This window comes from Eptatretus burgeri, chromosome 6 (genome assembly GCF_056783735.1).
Source record: "Eptatretus burgeri isolate ZD-2024b chromosome 6, Ebu_testis_v1, whole genome shotgun sequence".
Lineage (NCBI taxonomy): Eukaryota > Metazoa > Chordata > Myxini > Myxiniformes > Myxinidae > Eptatretus > Eptatretus burgeri.
Window position 1 is genome coordinate 61,095,007 of NC_140966.1, and position 19,680 is coordinate 61,114,686.

The 19,680-nt window shown below is 44.8% G+C and overlaps 1 protein-coding gene and 1 long non-coding RNA gene across 5 annotated transcripts in view; one reads left to right on the plus strand and one right to left on the minus strand.

Annotated features, from left to right (window-relative positions):
• The window catches only part of LOC147024913 (uncharacterized), an 18,709-nt gene extending 3,713 nt beyond the window's left edge, over positions 1 to 14,996 (minus strand). For 2 of the 4 annotated variants that reach the window (XM_085885303.1, XM_085885304.1), the window contains exons 1-4: positions 14,839 to 14,996; positions 6,427 to 6,711; positions 2,620 to 2,700; positions 845 to 919 (exon numbers count right to left, since the gene is read on the minus strand). In XM_085885303.1, coding sequence (XP_085741429.1) covers positions 845 to 919; positions 2,620 to 2,700; positions 6,427 to 6,711; positions 14,839 to 14,947 — 550 coding nt within the window. In that variant the 5' untranslated portion in view covers positions 14,948 to 14,996. The remainder of the gene's footprint in view (positions 1 to 844; positions 920 to 2,619; positions 2,701 to 6,426; positions 6,712 to 14,838) is intronic. The other 2 variants (XM_085885306.1, XM_085885305.1) reach the window with 2 other exon arrangements.
• Positions 14,819 to 19,680, plus strand: part of LOC147024914 (uncharacterized) — a 10,134-nt gene continuing 5,272 nt past the window's right edge. The window contains exon 1 of the long non-coding RNA XR_015059263.1: positions 14,819 to 14,951. This is a non-coding gene — a long non-coding RNA (uncharacterized LOC147024914). The remainder of the gene's footprint in view (positions 14,952 to 19,680) is intronic.

Here is a 19,680-nt window from a genome sequence, read left to right on the forward strand (position 1 = left end):
ACGATCCCTTCCCGTAAAAATCAGAATACAGAGACGTACTGTAGCTCGATCGTTGAGCAAGCCAATATCCCAAACATTTTCAATTTAATATCTCAAAGCGTGCATCAGTGCAAGCCTGTGCCAGCACAATCTGCCAGGGCAACCCTATACAGCAGAGTAAGCAATTCCACTTGGATTATCCAATTACCCAAATTGCAACAAGGAGTTCCACGTCACTCCGGTGAACGCTTACTTGCTGTTTGGTCACCAAGTTTCGACTTTCATCAAAAATACTCCCACTCAGCATTGGATGCTTCCATTTTAATAATCCATAATGCATCATCATGACATCACTTTACCAAAACGGGTGAAGTTCCACGCTACCCCTTCCACCCCCACCAAAATCCTCCATCATGTTACCAAATAAGAACTTGATGTCTGACAGGAGGGTGCCATGGTAATGCACAGCTCTGAGCTGTCCAGTCTGGGTTCGATTCCCACCCAGACTATAAAACTTGGTTGAATGCTTCATGGACAGGAGGTTACATCACAAAGTGCAACGTAATTCAGATCCACAAACCGTCTGGTCTACTAGCATTAGTTGACGCTAGATCCCTCGGTCTCTTTCGTGAAGAGGGGTATTGCCAGCACCCTGAACAATTAAAAAATTCCTACCCGAATCAGCTGCGGTTGAACGTCAGACCTGGCCAATCAGTTTGTGAAAGACTTGAACCAAACCTCCCCCATGCCCAACCCAAGGTGGAATTCATTGGAGCCAGTGTTGCAGTCGTAGTAGTAGTAGTAGTAACAGCAGAAGTAGCAACAGTCATAAAAATGAGCATATTTCCCCCATGGGAAAGTGCACCTGTCGTGTGCAACTGAGTCGAAGCAGAAATCAAAGTACCAACTGACGTGCTGAATCCCGTGCTCCGTGCGATCTCTGCAGGCACGCACAACAAAATTTTAGTGCTGTTAGTGGTGGTATATATACACATGAAGGACTGGAATGAGGGGAACGAGACAACAGACAGTGTCAGATCTATAGAGGAGAGAGTCAAGGAATTGAGGAATGCAAGTAAGCTTTTAACTTAAAATTAGGGTGACTTGGGCTATCGGAGGGAGGACGGAGTGACGATAGGGTCAGGAGTGAGGCAATTGGGAACCTGCCTGGGTTGAGCAAGAAGCAGACCTTAGGACCTGGATTCTTGCAGAAAGGTGCAAATAACACAACCTGGGGCTCAATCACCTCCAAGGGAACATTTTGGGAAACCGTTACCTCAGTTAGAGTGGTGATCCATACTCTACGAGACTTCGGACGAAGGCCTTGTACACTGTAATGAACTCTAAAGGAACTCATAATCGATTTGACTCCCAAGAGTCAACCTGCTTTGGAAGCCAGTTTGGTGATTTGGTCTGCACGGGATGGATTGTGAGGCTGAGGAGCTCCAGGTATTGCAACTTGTCCAGGAGATGGCCAGAGAAGTAAACTCAACAGTTTGAAGGCCAATCCATGTGGAGGAACAATGCGAGAACATGGGATTTTCCTTTATTGAAATGCATACTCCAAGTGGCCAACCAACAACTTATTTTTCCACACCAGCAGAGACGGATGCTGCAGTAGCCCAACTCTTAAAACGGGGCGTAACATTCTGCACAATGTGGAGTCGCCCACAAAATTGGAACAGGAATTATCCAGGAAATCAGAGGTCATCGATGGAGACCAAGAACAAGTCAGTTCAATAAACACTGCTTTGCAGGACACATTGGCCTCAAAAGGAATATCAACACAATACCTCCGCATAATTTGGCTTTTAAAGCATTTTTTAGCTTCGAAAAATGCAATAAAAATAAAAATTCCACAAACCTACTCAAGTTTGTCAAAAAACAAATAAGAAAGGCACATGGTAGAGCACAAACCTCTGCAGGCAGATTAGTTTACGTCTTGTATCCCACATCTGGATTCAGACCTGAACTAAAATTTAATCAGTTAGTTCGAGTCACCGAACCAACTCATCCACTAAGTTTTGTCCGAATCCATCTAACTTTTTGAGATATAGTGCCAAGTCATGTTAGCCCCAATCGCTCAATGGTGAAGAATCAATGAAAAAAAAAATTCTCGGATCTGGAACTTCACCGGAATTGAATCGATTCCTTCTTTGTTACATACTCATCAACCTGCCCACAAAGTTTCGTCCAAATCCGTCCACAACGTTTTGAGATATTTTGTTTACAAACAGACAGGGGTGAAAACAACCTCCATCCACCTTCAGTGGTCAAAAAAAATAACAAAATGTCAGACCTGCTTTGCCAAAGATTTGAGACAAACCTCCCTCTCGGGAGACTCCACAAGGTGGGAATAATTATAGCAGTATTAGTAGTAGTAGTAGTAGTAGTAGCAGCAGCAGCAGATTTTGAGAAGTCATAAAATAAGAAATGTATTTTATGCTCGATCTGTGTTGCTTGAATCAATTTAGTGGTTTATATAATTAGTATTACTCCAACGCAGTCCTCCACATACTGCATAATAGCTGAGAGCTACAAACCTTATGATAATAAAGTTGACTTAAACATTCCTTCTCTCTCCACGTTTCAAATTCCCTTAGTTCAGAGGGGAGAGACCAAAAGGTTCGAGCGCATTACCTGAAGAACTGGAGCTCAATGCACCCTGCTGGGAAGTGGTACTGCTCGTGTCATAAACTGGCCCTTCCGCTGTGGCAGTGCCTGCGCACGGATCCAAAGGTTGAGCATAATTTCACGAGAATCATTGACACAACAGGCAGACAATGTTTATACAAGCTGCAGTTTGAAAACTACAACGTGCAGGCCAACACATCCGGAGGACGCAGTTTGATCTTTCCCAAAAAAGATGACAGCTGGTCAAATAAACAAGACAGGTTGAAGTGGTGAGCAATGGTGCCAAAACTAGTTAATCTTGTTTACAAGGGCCAATTGGGGTTGGCAAGATAACCCAGGAGTGAACCCTCACCTCTGAGCTGTCAAGCCTGGGTCTGAATCTCGACCCAGCTATAAACTGTCATCTGCAGGCAGGGCGAGGCAGAAACGTGTGCCGTCCCTCGGCTGGACGTTAAACTGGGCGTCCCATCTGCCAACACTTGTTAATGGACATCAACAATCTGACCATGTCCTTAATGAAGAGTAGGAGAATTATCGCCAGCATTGGCCATATTCTTGCTCTAACCTACAGGGGGTACTGCATCAGTCATATAGCCACGCTCAGCGAGGGAAATCCAGGAGCCACGTGCCGCATACAAAATGATGAGGGCCATTTTTATGGATCCAAAATAGAAAAAGGCAGAAATTTTACACCCATCCCCAACCCACTTCAAGCCAAGCAGCAACCTCAATCAAAATCTCATCCTCCTCCTCCTCCTCATGCAACATCAAGAACTGCAATTCAGTGATTGCATTCTCCTGCTGCACCTCCAAATGAGCCACCCACCATTTGTAGCAGTGTACATGACACCTACCTACCCCAATTGTACAAACTCTCTTGTTCATTTTCCAAACATTCCACCGAGCCGAACGGTTCAACAAAAGAGAAACAAGCAAATAACGTGTCAGACAACAAATAGCAAATCACCGGCAGCACTCAACTCTGCAACCCTACAATGGAGTGAGCTTCCCATGTTGTTGTTCGTCTTTCGGCTGCTCCCGTTCGGGGTCGCCACAGCGGATCATCCGTTATGATCCGCATACTGATTTGGCACAGGTTTTACGCCGGATGCCCTTCCTGACGCAACCCTGGTCGCCTCTTACGACACAGGGATAAGGATTGGGTTTCGCCATGATTCCGGGCTGCCCTGCCATGATTGCGCGGCCCAATGCAGAGCTCCCGTCTTCAAGCGATCCTCCAACCCAAGCCTCCGAGTAGCCGGATTACAGACGCACGCCACTACAACGGAGTGAGCTTCCCATACGACTAAGAAAACGCTAACATTAAATGGACAAGTTAAAAAAAAAATTATATATATATATATATATATATATATATATATATATATACATACATATATATACATACATTCATATACACACATACACACACACAAAGTTAAGACCTGGGATTCACAACATTCAACCCCACAGTCCCGTTAGAACCCGGGTAAGTGATACTCAACTCGTCTGGTTGGGGCTGTGAGATGCAATCCTAAATGTGCGGCCATCGCCCCCTCCCATATGGAGTACTAATGCATTCCATGATATGATGCAGGAGGGGGAAGTTGTCATACTTCGTTTTGGCAAATTCTACTCGGAACAACGTGACACGAGTTGATGATCAAGAGGGTTCACGTTAAAATTCAAACCCGCGAGAAATGACGTCTCAAGTGGATGAAGTTATCTGAACGAAGATTGCGGGTTCACGATTGGTTGCCCACCCAGGCAGAAACAAAAAGCGTCCTCAAATGAGAAAGTGTTGACGGCAAGTCAGTGCTGAAGGGGCGAAGCATAAACAGCAGGTAATCATCTCACGGATAATTAGCCTTTTCTATCTGGTGGTTAAAGGTAAAAGTCTCATTTTCCCAGCTTTCCAAGTACATGGAGCACACCAACTTCCACATTGGCCTGACGTGCAACAAACCTGGGAAAATTTTTTTTATTTTTTTATTTTTTAATGCCAACAAATCCTTATCGGTTGTTAATATTTCAGAGTGAGATCACAAACTGGCGAAAAGCACAAGCTGCATTGGTAATGGAGGTGAAATGACGAGTCCTGCGGTCTTTCAGCTCAATTTTCACTTCCTTATCTCGCCCCCAACACCTTCCCACTTTTGTTTCCTTATACAGAACCGTCCAACAACAAAAATAAAAAATAAAAAAAAATAAAAAAAAACTTCCCAGTCGATTTTGTTTTCAACCTTTCATTTTCAAGTCAGAAAGCTCACACATTACTAGCATGCAGGGCAAGGACACCACGTCATCTCATTGTACTCAACATTGGCATACAGATAGACAAATCAACAGTATCTGGCATTCAGAACCTGGGTTCCTTAGGTAGCACGAGTCGAGAGCTCAGATGGGAACAAACAGGCCACTCATTTCGACATTATATAATTATATACACGTCAAAAGCACAGATGTGGCTTCACTCATCAGGACAAACTCATGGACCAAAACAACCGTTTTATCCATTACCAGAGGCCTCAAGCGAGTACATACAGATTGAACAACTGATGTCAAGGGTCAAATGTTATCGCTCAGCAATTATGGACAAAGAGACCAGTTTGTGGTCGTCGTGCTAGTTTTCAAAGGAGTCGGTTTTATCGATCAACTCGATCAGTCAATTTTAGCTCCCCCACCAATCCTTCGGCCAATAAACACCATAGGAGACCAGTAAGCAGTAGGTAGCAGGACATTTGAAGATCCGAGATGAATGTTCGGCTGGAGTAAGCTTTCCACGGCTGTTTTATAACTTAAGGAATGCTGGGTTAAGCGAGTTGCCCAATAAGAGGGAATATTGTCAGCAATTTATCCTGCACATGTAATAAATACTAGTTGAACGACAATGGCACTCTGTGGAGCACATTCTTCCACCAGGCTGAACAGTTTACATTTTGGATCCCACCGACAGGCTAGATCTGAATTCAGACCTGAAACGAAATCTACTCGGCTTGTTCTGGTCACCGAGCGAACTCACCCACCAAGTTTAGTCATAACCCGCCCAAATTTGTGTGGAATATCGTTTTTAAACCCCATGGTGAAGAATCGCTTCAATAATTCTCGGATCTGGATCTTAACCAGAATTGAAGAACTTCCTCCTTGTCAAACACCCAAACTGTCCACCAGATTCCATCCAAATCTGTCCGCAACTTGAGATACCCCGTTCAGAGACAGGCAGACAGGAAGGGGGTGTGAAAACAACCTCAACCCACCTCTCTGGAGGAAAGCAGAGATTAAAATTCAGAATAATGGGCGATATCAATGTATGTTAACCACTGTGGGAAGCAAGGACAACCCGAACCCGAACAGCTGATGTTTCAGATGTTAACCCTTTTTCAACAAACTTCATCTCCAGTTGTCGTTGTGAGCACGTTAGATGTTAGCTCATGCAGTCCTTCAAAGTTAAGTTTTCTGGACCAGATCCGTTGCGTCTTTCTCTAATCATTTTGATTGCGTGTTGCTGGTGGTGTTTTCGTCCAATTCCCCAAGTTTAATCATACATCGTGGCGCGTCGTCAAATTCATGTCCCATGTGCGCGTCTGGCCTACTCGCCAAGGCCTCATATAGTGGGCATGCAATTTCTCCCCACACCCCACTTTCTGGTCCTTTTGTTCTGTGGTCACTCCTCCACAACCCTCAACACTGTATAAAACACAACAACAATCTCCAAAGACCATTCGTTCACACAATTTTCTAATCCAGCCCGATTTGAAATACCAGCGTAATGAGAAACCAAAGCGAGACGCAAACGGGTTCAACGAAGCTCACCTGACATATTCTTAGACGTACTAGCCAAGAAGGTCGTCACAGAAGTTGGGGCTAGACCCGAGGTGGTGCCATTGGTATTCATTTCTGGAGTGCTGGCGCTTCCCAGACTCGTGCTCGAGTTCCACTCAACGGTGCTCGGACTCGATTCATCAACGGTGGTGACTCGAGTTGAAACGGTTTGAGCGTCATCACTTGTTGGGAAGATGGATGAGGTGCTGCTCATTGAGCCGTTCATTTGGGCAGTTGAAGATGACGGGTTCATGGTGTCCTGTGCCAGAATACTGCCTGCATAACAAGGTGATGGAAGTAAAATTCCATAAGCAAACAAACAATACCTTAAAATTAATCTCATGATTAACCAGTTCCAAAACCAGACGACGACATAATGGTTAGAACGTCTACTCTAAATCTGGGAGGTTAGTGGTTCAAACCGTGGCCGAGTCAACCCAACGACTTAAAAAAAAAAAGAAAACAAATGGGAAGTACTGCTTCCTTGCTTGAAGGTCAGCATTTAAAGACAAACAATAGGTTGGCAACCATTGCACAAGCTCGATGTTCAGAACGGCTTCCCCCTGCGTTGCGGTTCCTTGCGAGGAAACTTGTGTTATAAAAACAAAGGTGTCCTCACTCAACTCAACATTTCAACCATCGATACCCAAGTGTTCACAGTCCCAAACGTCCTCCGTGTGAGGTAATCCCAGGGACTGGCAGCGCCGACATGACGCCAAATCAAATCACTGGCAGGGTTTGTCACGCATGGGATATTGGCTTCAATAATGGACCTCTCAGACCCTGCACAACGAAGCAGATCGACCCACAGCACCATGTACTCATGTAAACAGTCAAGGGGGGTGGGGGGGGATTAGGAGAGAGACCAAAACATTCTTTGTTCCCAAACAAAAACAAATCCGTTTTTCAGCCAAACGTGTGCAGAACAACTTCTCAATTATACCACAAAGGTAGTTTATACAAAACCACTAGTGTCACCACAATTCACCTCTTCAAAAATACACCTGAGGGTCATGGAACAGGAAATGAGACAAATAGATTAAGGGTTTCAAACAAGGCCAACGAGTTAGACTTGAAGCAAAGCAGAGAAAAAGCTCAAAGAGATCAAAACAAATGCCTTCCATTAAAGGGTAGAGGGTAGAGTGGAATTCAAAGCAATTCAGTCCGAAGAACACATTACCTCTGACCACAATACCACCACCGAGAGTCTAATCCACTCGCTTTTGTCCTCCATACCTTCTGACACCCACACAAACACACACGCTTTCACAAAATTTTAAACACAACAAGTCTGGAGACGACGATGGTTCACGAGCGGTATTTGACGATGTGGATTGTTTCAGAAGTCAAGGATGAGACAATGTGATAATGTTTGACCAAGTTATAAAAATGACCAACATGATGTGGTACGAGTGACGGGTTATTAGCGGCAAAATGTCGAAAACCCGGTTTCGTTCAACAACTTTAAAAATTTGTCCTTTGCATAACCTTTAAAGGTCACAAAACAATGTTGTGGACATTAAAATAAGGAAACAGGATACGTGCTATAGCTTATTGGAGTTAGTTCGTCGAAGAAGGTCGAAAACCCGGTTCGATTCCCACAACTTTGAAAATTTGACCTTTGTGACCTTTAAAGGTCAAGGATTATGACCTTTGGTGCAAAACTTCCTCTGGAACATTCCAGGAACAATATAACGTCATATAGGCTATATGGCATTTCACACTCCTCGGATTATCCATACTTTGATGAAATCAGCGTAAAAACAAACTTGAAGGGGGCGCCACGGGCAAGGTGTTCGAGATTGAGCAAAATGGTTTCAAGACTTTAGGTGGGGAATGACCTCAAGATTATGCATAAAAAAATATTGTCATCCTCGCTCTCAAAGTTTGGGCGATCGTATGATTTTGTCAAAATTCGCAATTTTCTAAGTTTGTGATCTTGTGACGAAAATGAAGAATCGAGCTCCGTGGGGCTATGCAGGTGCCATTGGGCTAACCAAATACCGAAACCCCTGCCAGATTCGACAAACCGCCTCGGATAAGATGTAACTTGAAATCGGCTACCCCCTAAAAACACATGTTTTTTGGGTGTGGCTCCGCCCATAATGAGGGCACCACGCCCATTCTGAGGAAAACACAACGAGATCATGATATAAACCTTCCACCCAAATTTTATCAGGATCGGATCAAAACCCACGGAGCTATGCTCGGGACAGGCGCGCGCACGCACACGCACACGCACACGCACACACACCATAATGGTCACTTACTGACTTGTGAACCAATATATTAATACTGAAGGACCAATTTTGTACTCCTCCTAGCGGTCGCGTCACGTTTTTCTCGGTACTGTGACCTGGACTGAAAGAAACTTCGTACCTGTAAGAGTGCATCGCACATCGTGCCAATAGTCAAACTTCAACTCTGAAGCAGAATAAACACTTTTCGTTTCACATTCGTTTACATGGTGACGTGTGATGTCACCACTGAGAGGCGTAAGGACGTCATGACATCATCGGTCATTCGCTGACATCATTACGCCTGTTGTCGACAGACCGTTACCGCTGAGAGGTGTAATGCCACTCCTCGAAAACAACGTCTGCAATGTAAAACCCTCTTCTGCACATGATGACTATCTCAGAATGTGAATTTGACACAAAAAATGTAACAAGAAACATTGTATCGATATATATATATATATATATATATATATATATATATATATATATATATATATATATATATATATATATATATAGTTGAAAGTGTGTGTGTGTGTGTGTGTGTGTTTGTCTGTGACCTATGCACACGAAAAGTACTGGACTGATCCTCACCAAACTTCACATGCTGACAGAACATGTACCCGGGAGTGTCCCGATGTAAAAGAATTGTACTTCCGATTTCCAGTTTCCAAATTATGACATCATCACCTGATTTCGTAACGTTAATTTTTCAAGTTCAGCCGAATGACATGGGGCCAACACCATATACAATATATCTAACATATGATTTTAAGTTTTTGTTTGTCTGTTTGTTTGTTTGTCTGCACACGCTAATCTCCTGAAAGGTGAAAGATAGGAGCTAACCAATGAAAAAAAAATGTCAGGATGGGCCCCGGGAAGGTTATAGGCTATGTAGCAAGGCCCCTCGGCGGGGGGGAGGGGGTACAAAGGGGGTGTGTTTCCCCCTCACCAACCCCCTTAGCCTATGAATGCCATGGCCCAATAGGGAACTGATACTGTGCTCACGTCAGACATATGTATAGAAGATTAAATTCATTCAAAAAGAACCCGGGCAGCGCCGGGTGCATTCACCTAGTATATTAATACTGAAGGACCAATTTTGTGCTCCTCCTAGTGGTCGCGTCACGTTTTTCTCGGTACTGTGACCTGAGAAGTTTTGACACGGTGTTTGTACGTCAAAGTCGACACGTGCACAAATCAGGGGACTTCTTCACAAGGAGTAGTGTACACCAAAAATGTCGTGTACAAGGACGTTTTGTAGGCCTCATTAGGTAAGGCCATGGAGTACATCGACTGGGATCCGGCTCTTACAAGAGCCGCCACTGGTTGTCATATTGGGCTCATGGAACGGAATCCGTCTGTGACGGGGTTTCGGCTAGTTATTATTATTATTAAGGTACCCAGTAAAATAGACTGGGTAACCTATTGTTTTTCTTATGTTTATTGGTTCACGAGTCAGTAGGTGACCACTATATTCGTTATGGGTGTGTCTGTCTGTGTCTGTCTGTGTCTGTCCCGAGCATAGCTCCGTGGGTTTTGATCCGATCCTGATAAAATTTTGGTGGGAGGTTTATATCATGATCTAGTTGTGTTTGCCTGAAAATGGGCGTGGTGCCCCCATTATGGGCGGAGCCACGCCCAAAAACATGTGTTTTTAGGGGGTAGCCGGTTTCAAGTTACATCTTCTCCGAGGCGGTTTGTCGAATCTGGCAGGGGTTTCGGTATTTGGTTAGCCCAATGGCACCTGCATAGCCCCACGGAGCTCGATTTTTCATTTTCGTCCCAAGGTCACGAACGTAGAAAATGTCAAAAAAAAAAATCAATAAATTGGGCATCGAGCTCCTAGGGTTTTCAACTGTTTCGAATGAAAGTTGGTATGCAAGTAGTGCTCTTCGAATACTACAACTTTCATCATTTACGTTTTTCCCGATTCCCGCCAGTTTGCCCGTGGCGTCCCCTCGAAGGTCAAAAAATAAAAAAGGCGAACCGTGTACATTGCTCGTGAACCATCGCCGTCTCCAGACTTGTTTATTTCTTATTTTTCTTTTTCCGCCGGCAATTTGCGGCCTTTTTCGGTTTAAAAATCATTTTCTCAGGAACTCCAAGTTCGATCGACACGAAATTTTCACCATAGTATGTATCTTTTTTGATAGCAAACTTAATTGATAATTATGACGTCATAGGTCACGTGGTACGTGCACCATCTTGAAAAAAAACGATAAACTTTGGACCTCTGTATCTCTGAAACCGTGCACTGGAAAATTGTTTTGCTTAATAGATTTTATTAAGCTCCCGATGAGGAACATGGGTGATTTTTCGTGACGTCATCGGTGAAGCTGTATGCCGGTGAAAATTCGTCGAACGCTGCATGGGAAAAAAAATCTGAAATTTGAGCCTCATCTACACCGAAATTCACCATAGAAAAAAATTATTGTGACGTCATCGGTGACGTAGTTCGGCAGCCATCTTGTTTTGAATTTTTTTTTTTTTTAAATCATCTCCAGAACGACTCGACAGATTGAGGCGAAACTTTACACACATTCCCCATGATGTCCTTTTACTTGTTTGTTAATTTCTTATTGATTGGTCAAATGGTTTGGCGGCCATCTTGAATTTACCCGAAAACTTTCAAACATCTTCTCCAAAACAGCTCGTCAGATCAAGGGCAAACTTCACAGGTATATTCTGCACACGTAGGGGATATATGTTTGCTAATTGAATAATTGATAGGTCACATGGTTTGGCAGTCATGTTGGATTTAAGAAAAATATTAAATAATGTTTCCTCTGGAACTGCTTAATCCATCGAAGTGAAAATTTGCAACTATCATCTTCCATCACGTCTGCATACATGGTAAAAAAAATATGACGTCACAAGTCACATGGATTAGCGGCCATCTTGGATAGAAAAACGCACCTTATCCTATTAACACGAAACTTCACACACTTGTTCCAGTCCACGATTGGAAGCAGAATTTAAATTTATGATGTCATAGGTCACATGGTTCATCAGCCATCTTGGATTGAAAATTAATAAATTTTTAAAATCTTCTTCTCCAGAACAGCTGGACAGATTGAGGAAAAAAATTCACACACACTTTCCCCAAGACATCCTTTCACAAGTTTGTTAATTTCTAATTGATTGGTCACATGGTTTGGTGGACATATTGAATTTACCCTAAAACCTTCAAACATCTTCTCCAGAATGGCTAGACAGATCAAGGGGAAACTTCAGAAACATATTGCACACAAGTAGTGAATACAAGCTTGTTAATTTCCAATTGATAGGTCACATGGTTTGGCAGCCATGTTGGATTGAAGGATAAATATTAATTCATATTTACTCTGGAACCGCTGCTTCTATACATGCCAAACTTCACATTTGTAATCTCGCCCAAATGTGAAACGTAGGTTTAAAATTTCAACCCAATCAGCCACACGGTTTGGCAGCCAGAATTATTTAATTATTTGAATCAGAACTTTTAGATTTGTTTTTTTCCAGAAGGCTCACCTGGCTGCACTTGCATGCGTTTGAGGGTACAGGAATAGCAATTCAATTGATACCGACAATGTCCCCAGAAAAAGGGCTAACTGCATACGTAATAACTAGATTGAACACTTTGTGCTATCCGGTTCGTCACTCATATGTCCTGTGCTGTCTCGATGCAGAGCTGTGTTTTTATCACTCTTAAATAATGTTTTCTCTGGAACCACTTAACCAATCGAAGCGAAACTTTGCAACCATCATCTGCAGTAAGTCTCTTGTTGTAGCAAATGCGGACGTCTGGGTACCGGGTCATCACTGCCAGCAGTTATAAAGTGGCAGTTGTATTATTATTTTTTTTAAATCAAATTGATAAAGTTCATCACCACATTTTTTTCCCCACTAATCCTGTCCAGTTATTGTATGTAATAAATAGATGACCTTTCATGACGTGATGCTTGAAGAGGATTCCAGCCACCCACGTGCCCCAGGCATTTGGATACAAAACCTCGAGTTGGCGTGACGTGTTTGTGAATGTCGCCTTCAAGTCAATGGTAGAGTGAACAGGTTGTGTGATTTATACATTCCTTCACCACAGTGTAGTGGGATTTTAAAAGGAGAATAAATAAATAAACCAATGTCACCCGCAGGGTGACCCGTATCTTGCCAAAAGGTGACCACGTGTGACTTCTTTAAGGTCACACTGAGGTGAACAGAGCTGCTATCCACCAGGAGCGACTCCTTGAGGAATATCTGCCTACGAGAGATTCCGATGAGAATCGTTCTACAGAGTAACCATGAAAAATTTGGGTTTTCCTCATAACGTCACCAAATGACGTCATAATGTATCAAGCTTGACAGATCGAGAAAGCACTCATCGAGGTGTTCAATTTGGAGGTACTACATGATATGGTTCCTAAACCTTGAAAATTTGACCTTGGGGTCAAATATGTTTGACCATAGGCGCTAACCATGAAGGTCAAGGCCAATCACCACCAAAAATTAATCAGCTGAGCGCCAGACCATGAACTATATTCCCATGAAGTTTGGAGATGATTCAATTAAAATTACTCAAAAAAAACAAGGGTTTCGGCGACCTCCATGATTTACTGCAAAGTGACCTTGACCTTTGACCTTGACCTTTATGTGTGCTGAAGGGTATTGTAATAATACTACGATATGTGTACCCACAAGAGTTTCCGATGGGAATTGTGCTCTTCAGAGTGATATAAAGGTGAAAAATCCAATGATTACAGAAAAACAAAATAAAAAATAAAAAAACTACCAAGTAACAGATCTTGCAAAAACGAAGTTTTGGCAAGATAACAAACCGAACATGATCCGATGGGATCTCCAGCAGTGCAGACGCTGCCATTTGTGCCATCATTATATTCGGGCAGACGGGATGGATATGAAATCGGTGCAGAGGAGGAAAACAGGATATTACTTGGTCATGAAAATCCATCCCGAAGGTACCACAGAGGTGGTTAGGAGGTTGAGTAAGGAGGGGGGAAAAGTGGAGCTTCAGGAATGGTAGGGGAGGGAAGGGGGGAGGGTTGGCTGTGTGAGAGGGTTGGAGAGGATTGCGTGTGGGAGGGGAGGGGAGGGTTGCGTGTGGGAGGGAGGGGAGGGTTGGGGAGGGTTGCGTGTGGTTGGGGAGGGAGGGTTGGGGAGGGTTGCGTGTGGTTGGGGAGGGGAGGGTTGGGGAGGGTTGCGTGTGGTTGGGGAGGGGGGGGGAGGGGAGGGTTGGGGAGGGTTGTGTGCGGTTGGGGAGGGGGGGGTTGGGGCGGGTTGCGTGTGGTTGGGGAGGAGAGGGTTGGGGAGGGTTGCGTGTGGTTGGGGAGGAGAGGGTTGGGGAGGGTTGCGTGTGGTTGGGGAGGGGAGGGTTGGGGAGGGTTGCGTGTGGTTGGGGAGGGGAGGAGGGTTGGGGAGGGTTGCGTGTGGTTGGGGAGGGAGGGTTGGGGAGGGTTGCGTGTGGTTGGGGAGGAGAGGGTTGGGGAGGGTTGCGTGTGGTTGGGGAGGGAGGGTTGGGGAGGGTTGCGTGTGGTTGGGGAGGGAGGGTTGGGGAGGGTTGCGTGTGGTTGGGGAGGGTTGGGGAGGGTTGCGTGTGGTTGGGGAGGAGAGGGTTGGGGAGGGTTGCGTGTGGTTGGGGAGGATTGCGTGTGGTTGGGGAGGGGGTTGGGGAGGATTGCGTGTGGTTGGGGAGGGGAGGGTTGCATGTGGGAGGGCAGGGGAGGGTTGTGTGTGGGAGGAGGGGAGGGTTGTGTGTGGGAGGGTTGGGGAGGGTTGCGTGTGGGAGGGGAGGGGAGGGTTGGGGAGGGTTGTGTGTGGGAGAAATGAGAGAAGAGAACGTGTGAATTCCACGTAATCAGTTCTGCTGGTGATACTGGGCGTGGAATTACCAAACCGCATTAATTGTACAACTGCGATATTAACGACGGACAATGAAGGACTAGATTATCAATCCTTCTTCTGGGTCTTTCATTCTCATTGTCATTCTCGTTTTTAATCAAAGCCGCAACGCCACGGGACAGCGAGCAGAAACAGACAACCGAGTAATAAGATCTGCGATCCGTCCAGTTGCGATAACCGGTCTCGCGAGACGCGACAAAACGAACACACACAGACAGACACTCGGGGAGGGAGGGAGGGAGCACATTAACCTGGTGTCACCCACCGGGGTCATTGACGACCATCAAAACGAGTGCACAAAGAACCCCGCGGAATCGTCTCGCAGGCACCGCCATCGCACCCGTTTTCAACACCTGCTGCGGAATCACATACATGCAGGTGACGTGACCCGCCCACGTGTTTCTTAACCACAGCCACGTGACCTTTTACCACGCCCACATGCTCACAAACTGACCCCGCCCATATGTTTTTTCCTTTACTGCGCCTCCGTACACCAAACCCTCCGTACACCGAACTCCTCCGTACACCGAACCCTCCGTACACCGAACTCCTCCGTACACCGAACCCTCCGTACACCGAACTCTCCGTACACCGAACTCCTCCGTACACCGAACTCCTCCGTACACCGAACCCTCCGTACACCGAACCCTCCGTACACCGAACCCTCCGTACACCGAACCCTCCGTACACCAAACTCCTCCGTACACCGAACCCTCCGTACACCGAACCCTCCGTACACCGAACCGTGCACATCACGTGTTTTCTGATGTCGTTGTAGTGAATTACCGTGTGTTGTTTAATATCCCAATGTTCCCGTTTCGGTTTGTTTATTCGGTTTTCGTCCACATATTACGTACCTAATGACTGCTGGTAGTTGAGCCGGAGCGCAGACCCTGGAGGTATGTGAACTCCCCTCCGTGTCGTCGACCCTGGGTTCGAATCCCGATTGTCCACCTTGAGGCGATGTTAAACTATCACCATGTGGTGCGTTCCGTTAGCAGGCAGCTTGTTATCGCTTTCCAAGCCAGTCGTTACCTCTCAACCGTTTTGCAGGCCGCTCGCCTAGCCGCTCGCCAAGTGGAGCAAGTGATTTTGAGAGGTGCTTCGTTATGTTCGCAACAATGGCCGCTGTAGTCTGCTCCAAAACGGCACCACAGTCTTAGTTAACAACCAATGGAATGTTCGGAGGTATTCCCCTCGCTGTAATAAGTATCCTCCTAATATTACTGAAACGTCCATTTCATACTTTCATTTTTACTTCTCCTCTTCATCATCAACAAACATGGAAATCCCTCCCAAAACGCACTCATGCGAGGGTACATTGATAAGCTTGCCAGGGGACTCCTCCTTCTCACGTCCCATTTATTTATCTTCCTTTCCCTCTTCCTCGAACCCTGAAGCCGCTGTTAGCGCCGTAAGTTAGTTCGGGGGAAATTGTCACAAACGAGGATCGAGTTAAACTGAAAACGACGGCCCGGACTGCATTTACTCGAGTTCCACAATGGCATTGTTACCATGGAAACCGCCATATTGTTAAACGGTGCCGAGCACTCCGATCCGTTCGAGTGCTTCCTCGGAGAACGGGCAGCACGTTTCTGCACAGCACACACGGTCCGCCGTTAACCCCTTTTTGGTGAAAGTACATAAATCCAGGATCACCGTTCACCTCCACTCATTTGTTCCTCTTTTTCCCACCTGTGGGCCGTGGAACCAACTTCCACATCTTCTTTCATCTCATTCGACTGTCTCCACATTGTTCAACGTCAGTGTCCCGCGAGCCTGCTGTTGCCTTGGCGGCGAGGATGGCTGCCTTGGGATATTAGGGTCATGAGTTCGATCCCCGTTTGCTGCTGAATTAACACCAGATGGGGTTGACTCAGCCTGTCATTCATTGAGGTCAGCAAAATGAGTGCCGGTGAACTGGTGGAGGGGCACAGCATCAATGGTAATGGTTGTGCTCAAACAAAATGACCACTCACGCCTGATCTACAGTTGGCAAGATCGCCGAGTGGTGTTTGGCCAAACCACTGGGCCGATCCACATGGAATTTTAACGACAACATTCGGCTCCTGACTGGAAACGGCGATTGCAAAGCTCCTTCCGGTCACGCGACTTTAAGGAGGTCAAAATTGCGGACTTGGTAAATCCCTTCCGAAATCTTGTTCTCCAGACACACCAGTCCGAATGCGACCAAATTTGGGTTACAACATGAGGACAGGGCCCAGATAAGCTACAGGTCCAGTGGTCCTCTTTTCTAAATTACCAACCGATGTTTGTTTGTCCAATGTGCTCTCTCCTTTGAGATGCTGAGCGTCAAACAAGACAGCAGCACACGACCATTTGTGAAGTGTCTAATGGAATGACTTGTCCCGTGGTTTGAACCGCCAACCTCCAGGTTTCAGAGTAGACGCTCCAACCGTCACACCGCCGTGGCTACAAATAGGACAAGTCTGAAGACGACGATGGTTCACGAGCGGTATTTGACGATGAAGATTGTTTCAGAAGTCAAGGATGAGACAATGTGATAACGTTTGACCAAGTTATAAAAATGATCAACATGATGTGGTACGAGTGACAGGTTATCAGCTGCAAAATGTCGAAAACCCGGTTTCGTTCAACAACTTTCAAAAGTTGACATTTGCGTAACCTTTAAAGGTCACAAAACAATAGTGTAGACATTAAAATAAGGAAACAGGATATGTGCTATAGCTTATTGGAGTTAGTTCGTCGAAGAAGGTCGAAAACCCGGTTCGATTCCCACAACTTTGAAAATTTGACCTTTGTGAACTTTAAAGGTCAAACGTCAAGGATTATGACTTTTGGTGCAAAATTCCTCCGGAACAATATAACGTCATATAGGCTAGATGGCATTTCACACTCCTCGGATTATCCATACTTTGATGAAATAAAACATCATAAACAAACTTGTAAAAACAAACTTAAATGGGGCGCCACGGACAAGGTGTTCGAGATAGAGCAAAATGGTTTCGAGACTTTAGGTCGGGAATGACCTCAAGATTATGTATAAAAAATATTGTCATCCCAGCTCTCAAAGTTTGGACGGTCGTACGATTTTATGTCAAAATTCGCAATTTTCTACGTTTTTGACCTTGTGACCTTGACCTGAGGACAAAAATGAAAAATTGGACAATGACAAGTTTCTAGATAATTCATTTTGCTATTCAAATACCGAAGAACCCATTCCTTTCAGTCAATTCCCCGAGGAGAAGATAGATTTTTAATCCGACTATCCCTAAAAATGGCTATTTTATGGGCGTGGCTCCACCCACAATGGGCGTGGCTCGCCGTCATCCAGGAAAACACAATGAGACATTGATATCGAACACATAACCAAGTTTCATCAACATCGGATCAAAGTCCACGGAGTTATGCTCTGGACAGACAGACATACAGACAAACAAGCCGGTAGGCGGACATGGGTAGTCGGCCGTTGCGAGGCAACGGAGGGGTCCATAGCAACGGTTCTTTCTCACACATAACTAGGACATACCATGAACCCACCATACCAGTTTCATGTAGATCTGACTCACAGTCTCTGAGATATAACGAACTTCGTTTTTTTTCTTGTTTTCGACCAGGGTTCATTCAAAGTCTATCTTCTCCGACAATTTTCATAGGATCCGGCTGGAAATTTTTGACAATATGGCTGAATGGACTGCCCACAGTCGTTCGTGGCCCGATTTTTGATTTTCGAAAAAATAAATTTTTTAAGATTTTTCAAAAATTTCAAAGTCCCGTTGCTAGGCAACGGTGGTGTCCATAGCAACGGTTCTCATTTGCACACAAATGGGTCATGGTATTAACCTACCAACTAAGTTTCATCGAAATCGCCATTTTAAATACTGATAATAAGGGAAGAACAAATCTCAAAAAAATATAAAAAAAAAAATTCGACAAGATTGACAACCCAACAGACAAGCCGGTCGGCGACATGGCTGCTCGCTCCAGATGGAAAGCTGGCCGACGCGACTCACCGATATTCATGTACATGCTATCGATCAATTTAGCACAATAAATATGATTATCACAGCCCTCTTTGTTTGCGCCCAGAAACCCGCCTTGTGAAATTTCAGGCATGTTTCCAAAGAGACTCTAACAAATGGCAGCCCTGGTAATTCCATTTATCTCTTCGCTGAAGATTTTATTTTTTTATATGATGCCGTAAGACATTCTCCTTGGGCACACAAAAACAGGTCCCTCGGAGGTCCAGTTTCGGAGGTATTGATTTTTTTTTGTAGTCCACAATAAGTGTACGATGTACGATAAAATATTTTAGCTGTTGCTAAGCAACGGAGGTGTGCATAGCAACCATTCATTTTTGTGTACATGCTCGCCACATTGTAGACATTTCACCCAAGTTTCATCAAAATCAGACTCTTTCTCTTAGAGATATTTGCAATTAACCGTTTCTGAAATGTTCGACATGTACTCGCCCAAAACCTATCTCCTCCTACAAATATTTTTTGTTAGGGCTGCAAATTGGCATGAAGGGAGCTAGATAGATTGGGCACAGAACTCTAAGCTTCGATTTTTCGATTTATTAATTTTTGATTTTTTGACCACTTTAAAGGGCTGTTGCTATGCCGTTGCTGGGGCCCGGGGTCCCATATTCGAAAGCACACGATTCACCGAAATATTGGTCCTGCCTACCAAATTTCATTTGAATCGGTTGAGTGGTTTAGCCCCAAGGCTTGACCAAAGTTTCGCGGACAGACAGACAGATGGAAATGTCCAGAATAAGGGTGCTCTAAGAGCAGCCAACAGACAAACACACAGACACATAAACACACATGCACACACTCAAACACAAACATACATATAAACACACACACAAACACATACACACACACTCAAACACACACATACATACAAACACACACACAAACACACATGCACACACTCAAACACAAACATACATACAAACACACACACAAACACACATGCACACACTCAAACACAAACATACATACAAACACACACACAAACACACACACACAAACACACAAACACACACACATAACGAATATAGTGGTCACTCCGGCTGGCGCTCGTGAACCAATATTTGCTTTGACAGAATTGTGTGTGT